The sequence below is a fragment of the Saccopteryx bilineata genome, chromosome 2 (assembly GCF_036850765.1).
Source record: "Saccopteryx bilineata isolate mSacBil1 chromosome 2, mSacBil1_pri_phased_curated, whole genome shotgun sequence".
NCBI classification, from domain to species: domain Eukaryota; kingdom Metazoa; phylum Chordata; class Mammalia; order Chiroptera; family Emballonuridae; genus Saccopteryx; species Saccopteryx bilineata.
In genome coordinates, this window is record NC_089491.1 from 111,502,873 (window position 1) to 111,524,875 (window position 22,003).

General features: G+C 43.6%; 1 protein-coding gene across 1 annotated transcript; it reads left to right on the plus strand.

Annotated features, from left to right (window-relative positions):
* Window positions 1–1,740: 1,740 nt before the first annotated feature.
* CSRP2 (cysteine and glycine rich protein 2) lies at window positions 1,741–21,592 on the plus strand. Its single transcript, XM_066257608.1, has 6 exons — window positions 1,741–1,897; window positions 12,877–12,989; window positions 15,921–16,089; window positions 19,892–20,021; window positions 20,627–20,720; window positions 21,291–21,592. Exons 2-6 carry the CDS (start codon window positions 12,878–12,880, stop codon window positions 21,365–21,367), a joined length of 582 nt encoding a protein of 193 aa, XP_066113705.1. The 5' UTR covers window positions 1,741–1,897; window position 12,877; the 3' UTR covers window positions 21,368–21,592.
* Window positions 21,593–22,003: the final 411 nt, after the last annotated feature.

The following is a 22,003-nucleotide window of genomic DNA, read 5'->3' on the forward strand; positions in this document are numbered from 1 at the left end:
TGCTGATACTTAATACAAATATGGTTATTCAAAATCAAATGTTGTACATTTCTTTAGACTTACTGTAAAGTATACTAAGACAAATACATTTATGGACAGATAGCAGAAATACTTTCAGGTGAGAAGTACAATCAGCTTCAAATGACAAGATGTGTGTATGAAATTTAGGGACAAGAGCCTGTCATAAAGCTACAGGTCAGGTCTTGGAGGCATTAAAAAGAAGGTAAAACAGAAGACAACAGTTTGCTAAAAACCAGCTCAGCAGTGAAATTCACGGATACAATTTCACTCAGTAGAAATACTACCTAAACCTCTGCACGAAAAAATAAGTACAGTAATGTAAGCAGCAAAACTAATGTAGATTCTGAAGGACAAACTTTCCATGTCAGTCCCAGAAGTCATCACTTTTACACAAGCTGATATCGTGAAAATACAGATTGCCCATATTTAGAAAAGTTCAGAGCAGGCAGGAATACTTCCAGACTTCTGCCACAGTTATCAGGAGATGCCAATCACCACTACGTTTTTGCAGTGCTTGGTAGAGAATAAGGCTGCTATTATAATGACTTTATCCTGGATTGGCCCCAGCATATGAAATAAAACAGTATTATTACAAACACGTTCTGCACTTTATCATGCCAACATACACCAGGGCAGTGGTTCTCAACCCATACCTTCAGCCCTCCCCCTAAGAGGGCATTTGGCAGGTCGGAGACCTTTTGATGGCTACAATGGGGAGGAAAGGGTACTACTAACAGAAAGTGGGTGAAGGTATTCTACAAAGCAGGGCACAGGCCCCCACAACAAAAAAAATACCCAGCCCAAAACGTCAGTAGTGTAGAGGTTGACAAGCTCTGGACCAGAGAAGGCTACTGCATTTGTGGCCCGAGGGATAGTTTTACTGCCTTTTTTGAGCCCCCTATTCTTCCAAAGATCTATTCTCAGGGATCCTCGCTCTGACACAGAAATCAGCAATAGGCCTGGAATATGAACCAGATAGACTGGCATTTTTATTCTTCAAAACAACACATCATCCTGTAGCTCAGGAACTGGCATCCCTGGATTTTTCTGACACCAACAAAGCTAAGCCTAAGCCCTCTGGGGCGCCCCCTTTCTGGCTGGGTCTAGGTTTCTTCCCCACAGCAGCCTGTGTAGCTGTGCCCTCGTGGTGGGAAAAGCAAAACACTTGGGGAATGCGGCGTTTTCGTAACGTCATTTATTTAGTCTAGAGGAGAAAATTCTGCTCTTTAAGAACAGGAAGGTTGTGGATTCCCAGAAACTGGAAATCGAACCAGAGAATATCTGTCCGCTGGGGAAGTTAATCACGTTGCGTTTACTTATAAGGACAAGGCCAGGAAGAGGGTGGTGGAAAGCCCCGATCTGGCCGACTCTACCGCGGGAGCCTCCTCCACCTCGGGTCGTTCCCTCCGGAGGGAGAACGGGCGCCCGCGGCGGGACCCGCCCCGCGGCCCAGCCTCGGTGCACCGTCCGGAAGTCTCCTTTCCCAACCCCTAATTACTCCTAGAAACTCTCGGTCCCGAAGGGACAGAGGGTGAGGCTGACAGGGGCGGTCCGGGAACATGGGAAGTCGCCGGGTGGGCGGGAAGCTGCAGGAAGAGGCGGGATCCTGCCTTTGTTTCTTGGTCCTTAAGCCCCTGGCCCGCGGCGCAGACGCCTAGCCCCGAGCCAGACGCCCCCGACCCTCCGGAGCCGGTCGGGGAATCCGCCCGACGCGGCAGGGCGGGGCCGGCACCAGGGGCGGGGCTTCATAGAGACCCCGCCCACCAAGGGGTCTTTTAAAGGTGCCGGCACTGGCTTGACCGCTGCTCTTGCACATTCCGCGCGCACTCTCCAGCTTCAGTTCTACTCGGGGTGCGTGGTCCTGCCTCCGACTCATGTGAGTAGCGGCGGTGGGGGCATCTCCATCGACCCCAGGGGACGGGGTTCCCACAGCCTCTCGGTGTCTTCAGGTCGCCCTGCCGGCGTCCCCCCATCTCCTCTGACATCCTGATGGCGGCCCCTATTTAGACCCCCCCAGCCATCGAGCTCACCCTTGCTCCCTAAACCTTCCACACCCTCCTTATACTTGCGCCCCTGCAGCAGCTTTGGCTTTGCACTCGGATCTGGGGCCCGCAGGGCAGATCATAGTGCGTGACCTCGGTATCAGCGCGTCCCCACCAGGTTTTTGGGAGAGAGGGGGGCTCGAGAGTTTCGCGTGGCTGCTAACCCGCCTTTGAGTGGCCCTGGGCTCCCTCCTCCAGCGTCCGGTTTCCTTTCGGGGGAGGGGAGGGCGGGATCCGAGTCTTTGGGGTGTCCTCTGCCCCGAGTGTGGTGCGCGCTGAGGGCAGACTTCCCGGGGGCTGGTGCGGAGCCCTGGGAGTCAGGTGGGGGGCTTCTCCCCGCGCACAGCCCAGGATCCTTGCCCTGCTGCGGTACAGAGTTCCGGCATCCTATTGTTTGGTGGTCTTTGCCCACTGAGCACCTAACTTTAAAAGGAACAGCAGTGAAACGTCATATCTAAAACTCCCAACTTTTTCTGCAACTTTCTAGTATTAAGGTACAAATAAGAAAGGAAGAATGCTTGGTTGCAAAATACTGCAACAGGTCTAGAAAATCACATCACTTGGTTTCTTTTCTTTTTTTTTTTTTTTAAGATTTTATTTATTGATTTTAGAGAGAGGAGAAAGAGAGAGAGAGAAGTGGGGGTAGCAGAAAGCATCAATTAGTAGTTGCCGCTCATTTGTCCCTTAGAACCAGCAAGCCCAGGGTTTCAAACCAGCGACTCGGCCTTCTACAGTAGGTCCATACTTCATCCCTTGGGCCACCACAGGTCCATCATGGGTTTCAGAGCTCCACGTAGGCACCCTGGGAGGGAGGGGGTAGTGTCTTCTAAGTCTAGACATCCACCTCCATCCCCTCCCACACTAGGACGTTTGTTGACTATTTGTTTAAATGTTTGCCCAAACTGTTTAACCTGTTTTGTTTGCAGTCTGCAGACCAAGTACATTTTCATTTTATCAATGCTTTTTATTTGGGGTAACTTTTTGTACTTGAGCAGTGAGAATGGCCTCTTGATTCTTAACTTTTCTAGTTAACGTGTTATAAAGCTGTATCGATATAAAACACCCAGAATTTAAATAGGAGGGTCATAAAGTTGGCTATAATTTTTTTGCCTTGGAATTCTTTGGATAGATATGGGCAATAGTCTAAAGCAGTGGTAGTCAACCTGGTCCCTACCGCCCACTAGTGGGCGTTCCAGCTTTCATGGTGGGTGGTAGCAGAGCAACCAAAGTATAAATAAAAAGATTTAACTATAGTAAGTTGTTTTATAAAGATTTATTCTGCCTAACTTAGTGAAAATCCAACATAAAGTACTTGGTAAGTAATTATTATTATATGCTTTAACTTGCTATAACTCTGCTTTATAAAATTTATAAAGTAAAATTACTTCCCTACTTTATAAATCACCATTACTGTGGAACCGGTGGGCAGCTAGAAAATTTCACTACTGAGATACGAAAGTGGGTGGTAGGTATAAAAAGGTTGACTACCCCTGGTCTAAAGGGTGAATCTCACAAAATTTCAAAACTGCTTACCAAACTATAACCAGATTTATCAAGTCCTCCAATGGTCTCCACTATCTTCTTGGTCAATGCGCCTTCCAGTTGATTGCCACTGATACCATTATGAGTATTTCTCAAGGTTCTTTCTGCTCTGGATTCTAGTTTGTTTTGCTCTCTCAGAGTGAAGTTAGGTAGAGACAGGATCTGCATCCTATGAATCCTGGAAACTTACAGGTCTCCCTTGGGTGCTTTAAACACAGTTTGACCAGAGCCAAGGTTGGTTAATTGAACGAATGAAGGGAATAAGGTTGCAGTTGTGGTGAACAAAGACTTAGTTGGACTCAAGCAAGAAATGCATTAGCTGATTTGATCTAAGGTTTCTATCATAAGCTCTTAATGGATTGCTCTAGATGTATTCAACATTGGTTGATACTGGTATCTGCTAAATACTGTGCTGAAAGCAGTCCTCTGTGGAGCTCTGTCCTGATTAAACTGCCAACAGGGCATGGAGAGAGGGGCGGGACTGAAGCCAGTTAGGCCCCAGTTCATATCCCAGCTCCAGCACCCATTGATTTGATGACCTTGGGCAAGTTGCTCTCTACCTCAGTTACTTTGTCTTATAAGATAGGCGTAATTCACATACCTTGCAGGGTTGTTGTAAGGCATATGCAAACACCAGCCCAGCCTGGGGAGGTTCCCTGTAATAAACACTGTTTTATACTTTGTTGACTCTGGGGAAAAGGCTGTTAGGGAAGGCCTTGTCAGGAAAGCACTGGCTCAGACTGGGACTCTATCTCTAGACCTTTCCCAGAGGCCGAAAAAGTAAACTACATGGGACCAAGTTCACTGATCCCCAGAACTTCAAGGATTCTGTGGGCACCAGGTTCAGACCCTTGACTTAGGGGAGTTTTCTCAGACTGGATTGTGGAGGAGCTGTGCATAAATTCTGATTGTTAAAAAAATTCAAGTTTCAGTATAAGTTACGAAGGAAGAACCAATAGAAATATATTGTGAATTCTTCGCAAAGGTACCCAGTTCCTTGCTTACCATCTCATTGCCAACAGTACCATGTTTGTCCTTCACTCATAAGAGGACACATACCAGGAAGTACATTGGACTTCCCAGTTCACTATAGGAAAGAAGGGTGGCATCTCACCCAAAAGAAAAAGGTAACGAGCACATAGCAAGCAGTACAGGAAATATTCAATTTAAAAAGAACTCGTGCCAGAGCCATATAAGTCAGTACTTACTATATTTGTGTTTTAAGCAGTTTTGTTTCAGAGAAATTTCAGTCAAATAAACTTATATTTGGTGTAACTTTTTAATTTTATTGGTATTAATTTTTAAGTTGAATTGGTCATTTTGCTTTGGTTTCACAGTTATGAGCCATTCGCTATCTCTGTTCCTCAGCTTCCTCTCCTATAAAATGGGGATAATGATAATACCTACCGCAGTTATGGGGATTAAGTTATTATAAGTAAACTGCTTAGCATAAGTGAAGTATATAGTAAGCTTTATATAAGTAAATAACAATATATAAGTTAATAATAATGTATAATATAGTAGTTATTTTTACCTATCATGTGCAGGCAGTATTCTAAGTGCTTTACATGTATTGTTTGATCTCAGAACTGCCTTGTGATATAAATAAGCATTTTCTCCATATTTGAGAAGAAAAAACTAGATCAAATAACCAACTTAAGATCATTTGGCAGATAAACAGTAGTCTTGCCATAGAAATCTTAGTCTGACTCCATTGTATAAATCATGCAAACATCAAATTGTTTGAACAATTAAATATGTTGTAGTTGGCACTGATTGTGAATAGCTGTGGCAGATGTTGGATTGGAGGTCAGAGTCACCAAGTTTATACCATTCTAATTACAGTATGTGACTTGGCAGGTAGTAAACAGATCTCTGTCAAGGATTTGGATGTACTCAAAGTTGAAGATGTGCTAGTAGGCTCTAGAATTATTAATTAGTGGTAAGGAGAAAGACCGGGCAAAGAAGGTGTTCCTGTGCACAGATAATTTGGTACTACAGGACTGATAATTCTCTGGTGATTTGAATTGTCTTGATCCTTAAATCAGATATGGGAGTTTTGAGGACAGCTTCAGGTCTTGAGAGTCAAACAAGAGTGAATCCACTTCACTCAGTGAAGCCTGAATCTGCTTCATTGGGGGTCAGTGACCTCAGCAGGTCACGACTGAACTTTCTGTAGCCATGTTCAGGCCCCACAGCACTGAAGGAAGAGGAAGCCAGTGTTTGTGGAGCGCAGGCTCTCTGCCAGGTTCCTGACCACGTTCCCTCCACGTCCTCGCGGCCACTGTGTGAGCATGTCCCTCATTCATTTCCAAGTCTAATATGAGGAGTTTGTGGCTCAAGTGAAGAAACTTGGCCAGGGTCACTGAGCTGATAACTGACTTTAAAACTTTGTCAAGTTTCACACTCTTTCTCTTATACCAGGGATGTTTTAGAGGTGGCATGTGTGCTGCAATTTGCATGGCAGACACTATTAATTGCAATAATCTTTAATGTGGAACCTTGCCTGAATTTCAGAATCTTTCTTGACATAGATCCAGGAACCCACTTTCAGTGGATCTGCAGGATGAAACTGTTTTGCCATCCCTGGGTAAGCAGGCTGTGCAGAATGCTCAGAGCCCTTTCCACAAGCCTGTGTGTTGTTGGTTGTTGTACTGCTGCCATTTGTGGATGTGTTTCTACCCGCACAGTCGAACTCCCTGAGAAATAGGCACATTTCCTAATAACCCTTTTATCCTCAGCTCCTAACCCAGGGTATGGCTTATACAAGGTTGAATTAATACATTTATATGAGAGCTTCATAGAGAGTAAAGCATTGTCCAGTGTTCATTAGCTGTCCCTACCCTAGAACAATTACTTGAGGTACAGAAATGAAGTCAGGAGTTAGCTAGATGAGGTGGGAGGTAAGTTAGTTGCCCTGATTGGTTAGTGATTAGGGAGCATAAGGAGAAATAGATACATAAGATGGGTTGGGGAAGATGAATATTGATGAGAAAGATTGTACATTACTAAGTATTAATGGTAAAGACTACCAATAATTGAGTGCTTACTATAAGCATATCCTCAGCTCATTCTCCTAACAACTCTATAAAAAAGGTACTATTATCCTCATTTTACATATGAGGGAAATGAGACTGTTGACTCCAGAATCCAAGCTCTTAATTCACCCTTAGGCTGAGATGTCTTAAAGGCCAGCTTGAGGATTTGGCTTTCCTAGAAAGAGTCAAATGAAACATGGAACCAGTCACTAAGACACGAGGAGTCTACTTGGTTCATGGTCTTCACTTAGACGAGGAAGTAGACTAAGCCGGTAGTTTGGGTAGCAGAAGAAACAGTTTTTAGAATGGGCATTGAGTAAAGCTTAATTTCTAATTATTGACAGCTCTTACACTCTGGCCTTGTTAAAAATCGTTGTAATTAGGGACAGTGCTACTAACATATATTTAGCAAGTGACCCCTCTGGATATGGCTCAAGATGAAATTGGTTTATAATAAATTCTCCCTTTTGGGAAATTGGACTGGGACCGCGTTCTAGTGTAATACCAAAGCTGTGCACGCAGTAATACAATGTCAAAGGTTTTGGAAGCATTTAGAATCTGAGTATTCCGACAGATTCACGCCAAACCTTTGGTATCAGAACAGATAACAAACTACAGGTGGTAACACATACATTTGAAATTCATGGATTCAAGTCACTGAGAGTCTAAAATAAGGCAGTAAATGCCACAGGTGGTAGGAGTGATTCCTGTGCTCATTTTGCGGCTCTCGTTGGTTATCTAGACTCTGAGAATGAGGTCATTTTACCACAAGATGACTCAGTTAGGCTATAGTAATTTTCTTCTGGAGGTAAGTCTGAAGAATTTTGGGTGGTGTCTTAGACTGGGGAGAGGCAGCAAACAGAAAGTGCACGTAGGTGTTTGGATGTAAACATGTTATTTAAATGTAACACAGTGGATAAATTCTAGTGCTAAAATTCTTTCAGACATTGAAAACCCAAAAAAGAAAAAAAAGAGACTGAGAAACAGAATAAGCCTGTTTGGTCTATTTGTGTGAGATTATGTAGAGTGGGATTTTCTTTCTTGTCTAACGTTTCTGTGAATTAATACACAAGACTGGGGAGAAGCCTGCAGCCCAGACTGCTCAGAGCAAATGCGGTTTGCTGTGATTAATGTCAGCTGTTGTGAAGTTGTGCAGCCAATGCATGTGTGAAGAATGAGCCTTGGGTTTTCTGACATGCGTAGCAATGCCAAAGAGTGATGGCAATGGAAAGCCCTCACACTTCCCCCTGCCAAGTGCAGGAACTGGCAGCCATAGGAGTTCACCCTAAAAGTGTAAATTGGGACTTCATTTTCTAGACAGTCCCCACAAGTAGAACTATCGTTATATAATATTTGTAATACATTTCAGGGATCCAGGAAAAGAAGGTTGATGAGTGACTAAAAGCTAAGTTTGTCTTTACCCTGTTTGTTGCTCTGAGCTTTGTTCTCTAGGTGCTGGTCAGTGGGGCGTCCTACTGGAGGACTGGCTGCAGGGGGGAGTGGGTGCACCGCCCCCTCCTTCAAGCTAACAGTTACTGGGTGTCTGCCAAGGCATTTATTGACCTCATTTTGTCTTCACAGTATCTGAGAGGTAGAGAGAGCTAACTTTCCCTGTTTTAAAAATGAGAAAGGTAACTGATATAGATAAGCCCAAGGTTGTACAACCAATACAACAGTGAAGTTCACCCAGGTTTGTCTAAACCTAGGGTAGTCAACCTTTTTATATCTATCGCCCACTTTTGTATCTCTGTTAGTAGTAAAATTTTCTAACCGCCCACCGGTTCCACAGTAATGGTGATTTATAAAGTAAGGAAGTAACTTTACTTTATAAAATTTATAAAGCAGAGTTACAGCAAGTTAAAGCATATAATAATAATCACCTACCAAGTACTTTATGTCAGATTTTTGCTAAGTTTGGCAGAATAAATCTTTATAAAACAATTTACTATAGTTAAATCTATCTTTTTATTTATATTTTGGTTGCTCCGTTACCACCCACCATGAAAGCTGGAACGCCCACTAGTGGGTGGTAGGGACCAGGTTGACTACCACTGGTAAACCAAACTCTTCCCCTCCCTCTTCACTCTTTCCCTTCCTCCCACTGTGAAATATTTCAGACATACAAAGTAGAGACTATAAGGAACACCCAACTACCCACTAGCCAGCTTAAAAAATTCAGTCAAAGCTTCCTGAGGCTGCTCTTCCTATCACACCCGCCATTTGCCAGGACCACAGAGATGGTTATTCAGAAACCTTTCGGAAAGCTTTTAAACTGGCTTGGGCTTTTAACAAGTTAATGTTTTGAAAACTTTACTTAGAATCCAGAGATGTGACAAAATTTTGGAGGGCAGTGCTACTTTTGTCTTGAGAAGCCTAAGTTCCAATTGGGAATCAAGCGTATCAACAGGTTGAAAAAGGGAAGAATTCTTTAAAACAACTGAAATGAATGTGCCGCCTACTCTGCTGGTGGGGTGGGGATACAGAGATGCGGTCCCCACCCCCAAGGGGAAGATGCTTATTACAAGTGAGCTGAATGTTGGAGAACTCTGATGAGTATTTCCTGAAAAGATGACAGATTCCACATTCACATTTGGCTGCTGTGGATGTACAATAGAAATTAGACTTGACTTGCAAAAAGGGAATTTAAGTAACCTTGAATCACAGAAAGAAAGGGAAGATAGTCTCTCCTTTTAAAGAAGTCCAAGCTGCTCTTTAATAGAGAGTACCAAAGTGGTGAGATAGGTTTTTAAAAATGTATTTTTAGATGTTATTCAGAGATAATCCAGGATAGTGTTAATCTTGCTAGAAATCTGATTTATTGGTGATTGCTCCGAAGAAAATATGTGTGAAAATGGAAGATAACAGATTGATATTAGACAGTACATTTTCTAATATAATGAGAAATGCTAGACAATAACAAAATATTTTAAAAGCCAGCTGGGCTGGCCCTAGACAGTTGGCTTAGTGGTAGAGCGTCGGCCTAGTGTGTGGATGTTCCAGGTTCGATTCCCAGTCAGAGCACACAGAAGCAGTGACCATCTGCTTCTCCACCCTTCCCACTTCTTTCTCTCTCTCCCCCTCCCACCTTTTCTCCACCTGGGTTTGAGTGCATCAACCCCAGGCACTGAGGATGACTCCATGGAGCCTCCACCTCACAGGCTAAAAAGAGCTCTGTTGCGAGCATGGCCCCATATGGACAGAGCATCGGCTCCAGATGGGGTAGCTGGATGGATCCCAGTGGGGGCACATGTAGGATTCTGTCTCTCTCTCCTCCTCTCACTTGGAAAAGAAGAAAAATAATGTAAAATAAAAGCCAGCTGGGTTAATTCTTGTTATCCGGTTTTAAGGCATTCTAATGTTATTACTTGCAAGCCTGGACTGGGTTTTTGGTTTCCTCAGGAATCATGAGTGTACTTTCTAGCAGATGTCTGTTGCATCCATGAACATTCCAGAACACAGGGCCTTTGGAGCCATGGGGCTAAGTCAATATCACTAATTGCACTCCCAACTCAAGCCAGAGTTTCTGTCAGGTTTTACAGTCAGGCTCAAGTTTCACTGTGTAGTTAAACAATGCAGCACCTGTCTCCAGGGAAGGGAATGGGAGATTTATGTAACTACTAAAGGAAAGCTTGTAAATATGTTGTGTTGTTAGTAGATATTGATCTGGTATGGGTGCCTTCACAGGAGCCTGGTAACACTGGTGGACCCTTGGAATGACAATCCTTTGTTCCTGAATTAGGGAAGTAGGCTTTTTGCAAGTTGAGACTGATAATTTAGAGACAACTAGTCATATCAGTCAGGTCTTTAAGTGTGTGTTATTGTTGGTTGTTTGTTTCAAGGAATCTCCACCTCTAAATGATTTTAAAAAAAGACAATTTATTGGCTCACCTAAAGAGTACTGGATAAGATGAGGCATGGCTGAAAGTGTCTACATCTCGTCTCTCCATCTCTTTTTCCTCTGGGCTGGCTTCATTCTGAGCTTCTCTTCTCATGGGGCCACACAGCTATCAGCATCTCCAGCCCGACATTCACACAGTTCTAAACCAAAGCCCTGGATTTGGCTTTCGTTGAGTTGGCTTGGGGCCTGTACCCACTCCTAAGCCTGTCATTGTGGCCGGAGGGAGAATGCAGTGATCTGGTTGCCATAACTTCACATGCCTGGCCCTGGACATAAGGGTAGAGTCAATACTGTTCCAACTGAAGCTTCTCAAACTACGTGTGGTAAAGGACCATATTTTTTGTTTTAATTTTGAAGTACAGATTGATTCTCTGACTATTCAACAAAACAAGTTCACTGATCATGCTCTGGATTGTTGTGGCATGAGAATTATATAAAAGTTTAGAAATGCTTGCCTGAATTTTGTCATGAATTGGTAACAAGCATGATGGACCATCACCAGGAGACCATGTTTAATCAGTAACTTCTCTAAACCAGTGGTTTTCAATGAAGATTATAGTGTCTAGGGCCTGTACTCTTCATACATTAGGGTGGTTAACTCTTTAGTGTACCGGCACAGAATTTCTGACAGACCGGCAGCAGTTCACAGATCAGTGGTTGAAAACCACTGCTCTAACCACATGGACCAAGGAAGAGATGTTTGCCTTCCTGAAGGAAGTCGGGGAAAGTCTTATCAGAGGAGGGACAAGAGAATAAGTGATGTGTCAGAAAGATGCCGTATACAGCAAGCGATTCACTAGACCTCTTCCCTTGGAGCAGGCCTCATAGCGGTGGGTTCCGGATCTTCTCAGTGCTGTGGGGTGGAGACTGCCACCCTCCTGCTTATTTTAAGGACTGAAGATTCGTCAATGTTTTGCTGAGCAGCCCTCCTCTCCCTTCTTTGTCTAGCCAGGTGTGAGCTGGTAAGGAGGTTTCAGCTTTCCCAACCAGCTGTTTCCTAGAGAAGGGAGCTGCTCACCAAGGAGACTTCACGGGCAGGAGCTGCAAATACACTCACAGAAGGAAAGTGTGCAAATGACGGTGCGGTGAAAGGGAATACTTTTACTGTACTTTGAGGCTGCAACTCAGGGCAGGGCACATATAGCATGCTGTCCTTGTAGGACAACTTCTATACTGGTGAGGGCACTTGAGTCTGTGGCCGTTCACAACCAACCATCGGGTAGACTAGTTCTTAGAAAGATGTTAGAACGTGTTGGTCCCACATCACAGCAAGTAGCCAAGGGTTTAAACTTCCAGCTCGACTACTACATCAGGCACGTTCCTCAGGGGTTATTCTATCACACACAACAAACAGTTCACTTTGACAGGAAGGGGCCTTGGTGGCATGTATCTGCACGGACGGACTGACAGCCTCATCCAAGAGGGAAAATCAACCGTTGGCTAGACTAGAGGACTCTGGGATTAGTGAAGCCCAGAAACTTATATTGTAGCCATCTGGATGGGCGTTTGTTGTGGTTACAGCAAGACTCCATGCATGCAGTTGTGCTAGTCACAGACATACTATGCTATAATTTCACATAACTTTAGCAGACAAATACAAAGTGTGTACTTGTGGGGCAATACGACATTTTCTTCCTCCTTAGGAAGTGTGTCATAGCTTGTGTATGTTAAATGTTAAGACTTTTGTGGTGTAACAATGAATGAAACATGTAATAAAAAAAACTCCACCCAAGAGTAGGTTCTTCAGCTGAGTTTTTTTAAACCATACCTTATGACTGGGCATGTGCTGGGGCTGTTTGCCTTCCCACCCCCACTTTACCTGCTGTGGATTCCAGTGGCCTAGTTTGTTTAGTGCCTGGTGACCTGTACTGTCCTACTGAAGGCAGGTCCTCGGTCCTGTAGGAAAAACACTTGTGACTGAAAAACCCAAGATTTCTGATGGCAGACCTGTGATGTGGGAGAGGGGAGGAGGTGATTTTGGAGGAACACGGGCTTTTAAAGATGTGGTTAGAGCGGTTCATAAAGAAAATTTTCTGGCCCTGGTCGGGTGGCTCAGTGGATAAAGCATGGACCCAGTATGCTAGAAGTTGCGGGGTCGACCCCAGGCGGGGTGCATGCGCGAAGCAATCAATGAGAACACAACTAAATGGAGCGATTAAGTGAAACAAGTTGATGCTTCTCTTTGTCTGTCTGTCTGTCTCTCTCAATGGAAAAATCAGAAAAACTAAATCTTCAGATGTTCCCTGGCTTTAAACAAGCTCCCTAGGGAGCATCTAAGACATGTCACTGGGTATAGGGACACACACCCTCATTCCTGAATCTCTTCTTCCTTCAGAATGCCCGTCTGGGGAGGTGGAAACAAGTGTGCGGCCTGCGGCAGGACCGTGTACCACGCGGAAGAGGTGCAGTGCGATGGGAGAAGCTTCCACCGCTGCTGCTTTCTGTGCAGTGAGTATCTCCCAGGCTCGACCTGGGTCAGAACTAATGTGTAAGAAGCTTCAATGTACTTACTTAAAGGACAAAACAAAACTAGTTTTGTTAACAAAGATGATTTTAGAAGCACAAGTGGTTCTTGCCCCTCTGTTCTTCTGGACATTCTAAGCACGCAACCTGGTAGCAAGGACAGCAGTGACCCGAGATGCCTGGCCTTCCTGTGTCCTCTTAGCTCTCAGCCTCCATTTGGCCTTGACCTTACTGTTATCACACCCTTCGCCCCTCAATCATTCTGGAGTTCGGTGTCGTCTACCTGGCAGCTCGTTGTCCCGGCGGGAGGCTCCTCACCCCACTCTTTCTCTGGCTGAGCTCCTTCTCTTGGAAACCATCTTGCATATTTCTCGCTGCACTGTTAGTTGATATTCAGAATGTCTAGAAGTTCAGTTTTCTAGAAGCTCAAATTCTGTCTTCTCTGGTAGTGAATATTCTGTTATTTCCGGTTATTGATGCTGTACATTTGAGGGAAAGGAACTTAGGATATGAAACACCCAGAGACACCAGTTGGGAGTTATTATTGTTTATAGAAGGGAAATTATCAAGTGTCTGACATACACAGGAAATGGGACCTAAAACAACACAGCGTACATGCTCGGAAGAGAGTCAATATCTGATACTGAGAGAACCACAGTAAGAGGTAAGCCCCTTCTGCCCTGCGTATTCCAAGTTCTCAGTTTTAAAACAGGAGAGTAGTCATATCAGAAAGCACTGCATTCATCATCTTCTGGTCTAAATGACAAAATTGTCTGTAATGAAGGATTTGTTATGGGATGAGTCCACCCATATGTGCAGTTATTCGCTTTATCTGTTGTACTGTACAGTGACTATTCCTGTTAGAAAATGCACATGCTAAAAGTAAATGTGGTTACACTAAGAAATAATCTTCAGAGAAAACTCGAGTTTTAGCCCTTTTCCCTCTAGGCACTAGCATTCAAGGTGTCTGGACCCTTTAATAGTGTAACTGCTGTGCAGAGAGCTAGAAACAGACAACACAAAGTCACCGTTACGAAGAATAAAGCTACAACATGAATGTTTGCTGTGTATGTCTCCATGATAGCTACTATTTCTCAGATTTAGTTTGACCATTGCTTCTCTTAGTTTATTTTTTTAGGAATCTATTTTTCAGCAAGTTTGTAGTCAAGAGGATATGAACAGGGAGGAAATGCAAATACTATAAAAATTGTTCTGCCTGACCAGGTAGTGGCGCAGTGGATAAAGTGTCGGACTGGGATGCGGAGGATCCAGATCCTAAACCCAAGGTTGCTGGCTTGAGCGCATGCTCATCTGGTTTGAGCAAAGCTCACCAGCTTGAGCCCAAGGTCTCTGGCTTGAGCAAGGGGTCACTCAGTCTGCTGTAGCCCCCCAGTCAAGGCACATATGAGAAAGCAATCAATGAGCAACCAAGGAGCCGCAACAAAGAATTGATGCTTCTCTCTCCCTTCCTGTCTGTCTGTCCCTATGTGTCCCTCTCTGTCACCAAAAAAAAAATTTCTGAGTTTCATCTAGGTTAAGCCATGATGTTTGCACCATAATAAAGTCAATGTTTATGAAATGTTAGGTTTTTTTGCTGGTCTTTACTGCTCCTTCTTTATACTTGTCTCTGCTGAGGAAAGCCTTTAAGGAAGTAATTCAAAGTGGTTAAAATATGGGTGAGGACTGGCAGAAGGATAGGTGGTTATGTAGTAAAACTTTCCATATGCTTAAATTTGCTTTGGTTAATAGATGTTTTTCGAAACAGCTTTTGTTATTCATTTCTCTGTAATGTCTATTAGGGTGTTCTTCAACAGTGTATGGTTTTACAAAAGGTTCACCATCTTTAAGCAAATGTATGTCAGTACCCCAGTCTCTGCAGCAAGGTTCCAGAGTAGGTGGCGTCATTTTGTTCTGCCAGAGAAGACTTTGGTCTAAGATAATAGAAACTGCATAACTTACCTCTCTTTTCAGCTGTCCAAGAGTCGCCTTTCCCTGCCCTTCCTTCTTTCCTCCTCTTTTCATTTCTCCCCCTCTTTCAAATAAGGGGGGGCATTCCCTTTTTCTACCACACTAATGTGGGAGTTCCAGCTGCCCGATTGTGCTACCAATGAGCTAGCTCCCTCACAGTTTCTTTTTTTTTCCCAAGCTTAATTGAAGTTTTAGAAAGTGAAATAATGTTTAAATTAAACATGAGGGCATTTGGGAGTTTTATGAAGCGAGATACGTAGAAATGTCTTGTGGCAAGAAATCTGTTAAGAAAGAACGCCCCCTCCTTCAGGAGGGGAGGGAAGGGAAACAAGTTTGCTGCCCGTTGGTGATCTTTGACACCTCTCACGGCTGGAGAAGCCGGCAGCCAGATGAACAGCAAATGCTCTGCTCTCGAGAGGAGTGATGAGAACTAGAATTCTAGGTTGAAATGGTTTTTATCCTAGGGGGTGCTTTTGGGGCGGTGCGACTACAGAGGCAACCCTCTGGGGCACTCAGCTGCCCTGTAGTGTTTACTAGGCTGTGATTAACAACACTGGGTATGGAGAGGCTGAAAAGATTGGAGTGTTCTGGGTTTAGGAGCAAAGTGTTAGTTTTTTTCCTTTTGTTCATGTAATTATAGCCATTTCAAACTTCCCTCCCTCCTGCCAGAGAGGCAAGTCGTATTGAAAAGTTTGAGGCTTCAGGATGTGAAAATTCTGACACATTTCTGTAACAACTGTCAGGAGAGGAAGGCAAACAATCCTCAGATGTAGCTTGACCGGTCCAGATGCTGTCTTGTGGCTGTTGGGAAACCATAGACTAAACCAAGAATGTGAGCGAGCCTGTGCCTTTACCATTTGTAGACCATGTGTCTGTCCCATCATTGTTCTGAGGAAAAAGGCATCTTTGCCACATTTTTAAATTCTGACTCTCCCCCCTCCCCCTTAGTGGTTTGCAGGAAAAATTTAGATAGCACAACGGTGGCAATACATGATGAAGAGATCTACTGCAAATCCTGCTACGGAAAGAAGTATGGGCCAAAAGGCTATGGTTACGGCCAGGGCGCTGGCACGCTTAATATGGACCGAGGCGAGAGGCTGGGCATCAAGCCAGAGAGGTGAGTTAGGACCATGTCTGTTACCTTCAGAAAAGAGTTGTAACTGAATTTGCTTACCAAACAGGAATCTGGGAGTTTTCAGACTTTCATCTTAACATAAATAAGTGATACAGGTTTTCTGGTATAATGACTGTTCTTGAAGCTCAAAATATTAACAGTTTTGGACCCAACAAAGTTCTTAGTGACTTTGCCAGTGATTTCTAGTCCTGGTTTGAGAGCATTCCAAGGTGTATCAAGAAGTCATGAAATCCTAGAATCAAACGGTTTAAACTGACTTCCCTTTCCAGCTCTTTGCTGAAGTCGGATGGTGAAGAAATGTGGTGGCTGCGTCTTGAGATGCATTTCTCATGTGCAGTCAATAAAAAGTCCTCAGTCCCTCCTTTTATGTAGGAATATTTCCTCATCCGATTTTCTCTTAATTCAAAATTACTTAAAAACTGAATTTCCCCCCTGTGTTTGATTATTTGAGATAATAGTGTTAATCTTGAAAGATTTCAGCACTAAAGTAGCAAGGTGGCAAGTCTGCTGAACTCCACTTAGTATTTCATGGTCAGGCTAAGTCATTTCTTCATCGGGAATTTCCTTTTATTTCTATTTTTGACTCAGTTATTCCCTCATTTGAACTTCACACTTATTCACATCCATTTTATGTTGAAGAGGCCAAAATTGATACAATAGTCCAATAGGATGGCCTTTTCCTGGACAGGCCCCTTAACCGTGCCCTCTCTGTGGACTGGACACCAGGCAGTGTGTTAGTTCATGTGACCCTTCCAACAACCCTCCCAAGGTGGGCCCCCATCTTACTCCCGAACAAATTAAGACAGTCAGAATTAAGCGATTTGTGTAAAGTCACACTGCTAGTTAATTGTAGAGACTGGAACGTAACCTTGTATAACTCTAAAGCTAATAATCTTAAACATGGTACATCATGGCATGCCTGAAATAATTAGTGAGTGCCTATTGTCTGCTGAACACTTATGTTTATTATACAGACTCCTCACAGTTACTGAGCTGAGGTACTTTTTCCCTGTATTATAGATAGGGCATAAGGCTCAGATTGCACAGATAAGTGGCAGAGCCAGGATTTGAACCCGTTTCCATTTGGCTCCCAAATCTGTGCTGTTTGCATAGAAGTGTGTACGACATCAAGGCCCACCTGTCTGTTACTGGGGTTTTCCCACACTCAGGATTTCTGAGCCACGTGTCCCGGGCACCAGTTGTGCGAGGGCCAGCTCAGTCACTGTTGCACGCCATCACTGCAGGAGCCTGGCTTACCTCTGTCTTTGTTAGAGTTCATTGTTATTCTCCTTTTCCAACTTTGTTAAAATTCACTCCTTTCCTCGGATCTTATTTCAGACCTTTCAAAACACATATACTTACTTGTATGCCCTTTCCCAAACAAAACTAAATTCATCCTGGACCCCAAAAGTTAGAGACTGTGGCCAGTTTTAAAGTCACAAAGACCAGTGGACTCGCCTTTGCTCCTGCTTCTCCATCATCTCCAGTAACTGGTGAGCACCCTGTGCTGACTGTCTCGACTGCTGTCTCTCCTTTTCCCCTTCCCAGCCTGGCCACATGCTTGTTACCCTTGAGTACCAGCTATAGAGATTACCTTTTCCAAGAAGACTTTCTTAATGACTGAACCCTGGGGTACCTGTCTGGATCACCTTGTGGCAGGTGGTAATGTTAATAGTCATGGGGACCAAACCCCTTCACTGGGAGCTCCTGGAGAGGCTGCACTGAGTGGGCAGAACATTGTCATTGAGGCAGACCTGCAGTTTTCAGTTGAGGCTCACCAGAATACTAATCCTCTAGACCAGTGATAGTCAACCTGGTCCCTACCGCCCACTAGTGGGCATTCCAGCTTTCATGGCGGGCAGTAGCAGAGTAACCAAAGTATAAATAAAACGATAGATTTAACTTTAGTAAGTTGTTTTATAAAGATTTATTCTGCCTAACTTAGCGAAAATCCAACATAAAGTACTTGGTAAGTAATTATTATTATATGCTTTAACTTACTGTAATTCTGCTTTATAAATCTTATAAAGTTACTTCCCTACTTTATAAATCGCCATTACTGTGGAACCGGTGGGCAGTTAGAAAATTTTATTACTAACAGAGATACAAAAGTGGGCGGTAGGTATAAAAAGGTTGACTACCCCTGGTCTAGAATTTTGGTGAATAATCTGACATCTAAGCCCCCATTTCTTCATCTGTAATTTGAGGCAACAATTATCCTTACCCTACAAAGTGGTTAGAAGGCAGGTGGGAGATAAACTATATGAAGTTCTGGTTAACATAACAATTGACAGATTTGGAAATTAATTTATAACTGTTAAGTGTTGGGTATCTTTGTGAACAGCTGCTAAATATCACTTTTAAAAGTGTATATACAGTAGGTTGTGGAAACATTTTTAAAAACATGCTTACACTATGGACAATTGGAGAAACCAATACTGTGAATCAGTACTATGAATTGGTATTATTTTATTTAGAATAAAATTTCCAGTGATCTCATCAAACATGATTTTAAAAAGTGCTATATAATTTTTTCCAGTAGGAAAAATTGGTAATTACCCTTTGCTGAGTGCTATTATTATTAGCTTTTCCGCTCAACTAATTTTCAAGGTTCTAGAAGGGCCTTTACATCTTCTCAAAGCCCAGAACGGTGTCTGCATAGTGGGCACACCTACGTATTGAATGGAAAAAACTTAGCAAGAAAATATGGTTTACCCAGTGACCTATACCAGTCAATCCAGAGAAAAAGATAAACACATAGTAATAGGCAAATTTTCTAAAATATTTTCCCGCAAAGAAAATGGGAAATCTTTCCCCTATGTAAGTTACATTGGGAAATTAATTTATAAAATAAGCTTTATTTTCTTAATTATAGACTTAACTGACCTATATGAAAAAACTGCTTAAATTAACATCGATCTTTTTCTTTTTCTTCTCTTTATTTCTCTTTCCTTCCTCCCTCCCTCCCCTTTCTTTCTTTTGTGTATGTATTTTTCTGTAGTGAGAAGCAGGGAGGCAGACAGACTCCCACATGCGCCAGACCAGGATCCACCCGGCATGCCCACTAGGGGTGGATGCTCTGCTCATCTGGCCGTTGCTCCGTTGCAGCTGGAGCCATTCTAGCGCCTGAGGCAGAGACCATGGAGCCATCCTCAGTGCCAGGGCTAACTTTGCTCTAGTGGAGCCTTGGCTGCAGGAGGGGAAAGGAAAGATAGAAAGAGAGGGGGAAGTGTGGAGAGGGGAAAGGGTGGAGAAGCAGATGGGTGCTTCTCCTGTGTGCCCAGACCTGGAATTAAACCCAGGACTTCCACAAGCAGGGCTAAAGTTCTACCACTGAGCCAACCGGCCAGGGCCTGGTTTTTCAATCTGATGTGAAGAAGCTGTATGTGATTTTAGTGGTACTGATAGCACTCTGGGTTAAAAATACGTGTTACATAGTATTTTATAAAGCAGAGCCTAACAGTTTATAAAGTTTATAAAGCCTCTCCTAACAGTGGAGAGGCTAGCACTGGGGATTAAATGACACTTGATGAAATTAGGCTCAGAAAGACAGGTGTTTAAGTTTGGGTCTTTTTGTAACAATAACGAGCCCATAAATAGGTTAAAAGTAGTAACTCTAGCTGGCACCTTAGGTTGATTTCTTTCTTTCCCCTCTGCTGGCCTGAGAAGGCCTCCAGCCGGGAGAAGGTGTCGCGTTAAGTCCCAGAGTCCATTGTGCCTGCCCCATGGACTTAGAAAGGCCTTTTGGAAAATCTTGTATAATTATTTTTCCTCCTTTCCACAGTGTTCAACCTCACAGGCCTACAACAAACCCAAACACTTCTAAGTTTGCTCAGAAATTCGGAGGCGCCGACAAGTGCTCCAGATGTGGGGACTCCGTGTACGCCGCGGAGAAGATTATCGGAGCCGGGAAGGTACGCAGTGTTTCGCACTGATGACCCGACCCAGGCACTCTGTTTTATAAGTAAATGCTTTCAACTAAACTTTTTCTTAATTGCATTTCCATCAGAATCATTGATGTTTTGAAGTGCTGTCCCTATCTGACAAATCACGTCTATGTTTAAAACGAACTTGTTTTCATAGTGGGTGCTCCTGAAGGTGGTTAACTAAAAAGGCCCGGCGGCCAACAGATCTGGACTCTGCGGGTTATTCAGTGTAGGGGAAAAAAAATTTAAAAAGCAGCGAACCGCAGTCAGGACACCTGATGCTATTCTGGTGTGTGGATTTAGAAAAGTTTCTTAACCATGTCACCTGTTTGAGCTGCAGCCTTGCAACAAGGTCTCAGTCTGCTCCTAGGGAAATGGCCCTTCCACGGGACAGCTCCCAGCGCCTGTCTTCTGTGAATGCAGTTTGAACTAAGCCCTTTTGCGGGTGACCAAGAATATAGATGCTGGGGCGGTCCAGTTCCGGTTGGGGCTGCGTGTCAGCAGGCGGGATCTCACTTCGGGTTGACCTTCCTGAGTGTCTCATCGGACTGCTAGAAACCGGCCTCTCAGACGTACCCATCTGTCTCTTTCAGCCCTGGCACAAAAACTGTTTCCGCTGTGCCAAGTGTGGAAAGAGTCTTGAATCAACAACTCTGACTGAGAAAGAAGGTGAAATCTATTGTAAAGGTAAAATTAGTTTGTTATTTCTACCCTTATGAATGTCCCACACCGGCTATTTTTGTTAATGAAATGTCATCAGCTTTTAAAAAAAGAAAAAGTACTCTGAAAATGGGAGAAAGAAGGGAGTGTCACTGGCTGTTTGAAAATAAAAGATCTAGAGATACAGATGACACAAAACTGCAGAACAATTTTAGATTGCTACAGTAAAGTCCCTGGTCATTTAAAACTCTCGTACCAGGAAAAACAAAAACCCCACAAGTCTTTCAACTTCGTGTTTAAGCAAAGTCTGTGAGTATATGCCTTCTATATAGGGGTATGTAAGGTGATAGGGAAATATATAACCCGCCTGGCCTGATTTTCCTCCTTGTAACTCAATGGGACCATGAGCTGAGCACTGTGGAACCAGAATGCTCAGATCTGGCCTTCACAGTTATAGGTATCACATCTTAAATGAGTTGAACTCTTTCTGGCATAGTCAGCAGTTTTTTAAGTTATGGTGGTCTGTTGGTGCGTGGGTGTTAAGCAATGCCAGCAGAGCTCATGGACTTTGCAATAACTCCTCCTTTTCTTTTGTAGGATGCTATGCAAAGAACTTTGGGCCCAAGGGCTTTGGCTACGGCCAAGGAGCAGGAGCCCTTGTTCACGCGCAGTAAGAGTAAACCCAGAACCGACCGAGATCACACACTGAGAATCTCTCCATCATCTAGGCACAGATAATCTACCACTAAACTACTGTGAAATTCTACCGCACTTACGTACTGTATATGGCCCTGTACTTGGATAGGCTGGCTGACTAGAAGAGCACTGTATCCTTTTGCTTTATTCATCAGCATTTCAAGAACCATTTCTTTTACATTTTAAATAAAACTTCAACTTGATTTGGGTGTTCAGTGTCTCACTTAAGCTTTGGAAGAGCTCTTATGATTTCAGTTCATGGAAAATCCTTTAGATCCCTACCTGCATTTTCCTCCTTAGAGATTCTACCTCACTGCCCAGTTGACTCACAGTGTTTATTTTACATCACAGCTATTGGAAAAGGTTTCTCTTTTAAGATGGTAAGTATGCCTCAAGAGGGAGGGTTACTAAGCAACAGGCCTCACCCTTCAGACTCCTCCGAGCTAGCATTCAGCAGTGCAGCTTCTCCATCCAGATTAGTGGTTATTCCTCCCTCTCGGAGCAGTTTCCTTAAGAGTGGCTCCTAGACACCCTCCATCAGAATCACCTGGAAGTATTAAAAGGCAGATTCCTAGGCCCCACATCAGCCCCACAGAAGCAGAATTAATAGGGGT

Bases quoted from the DNA above. Each gene is read 5' to 3' on its own strand.
- CSRP2 (XM_066257608.1), top strand. From the start codon at position 12,878: ATGCCCGTCTGGGGAGGTGGAAACAAGTGTGCGGCCTGCGGCAGGACC. The intron at 16,090-19,891 runs GTGAGTTAGGAC...TCCTTTCCACAG, and splicing joins CTGGGCATCAAGCCAGAGAG to TGTTCAACCTCACAGGCCTA. The intron at 20,721-21,290 runs GTAAAATTAGTT...TTTCTTTTGTAG, and splicing joins AGGTGAAATCTATTGTAAAG to GATGCTATGCAAAGAACTTT.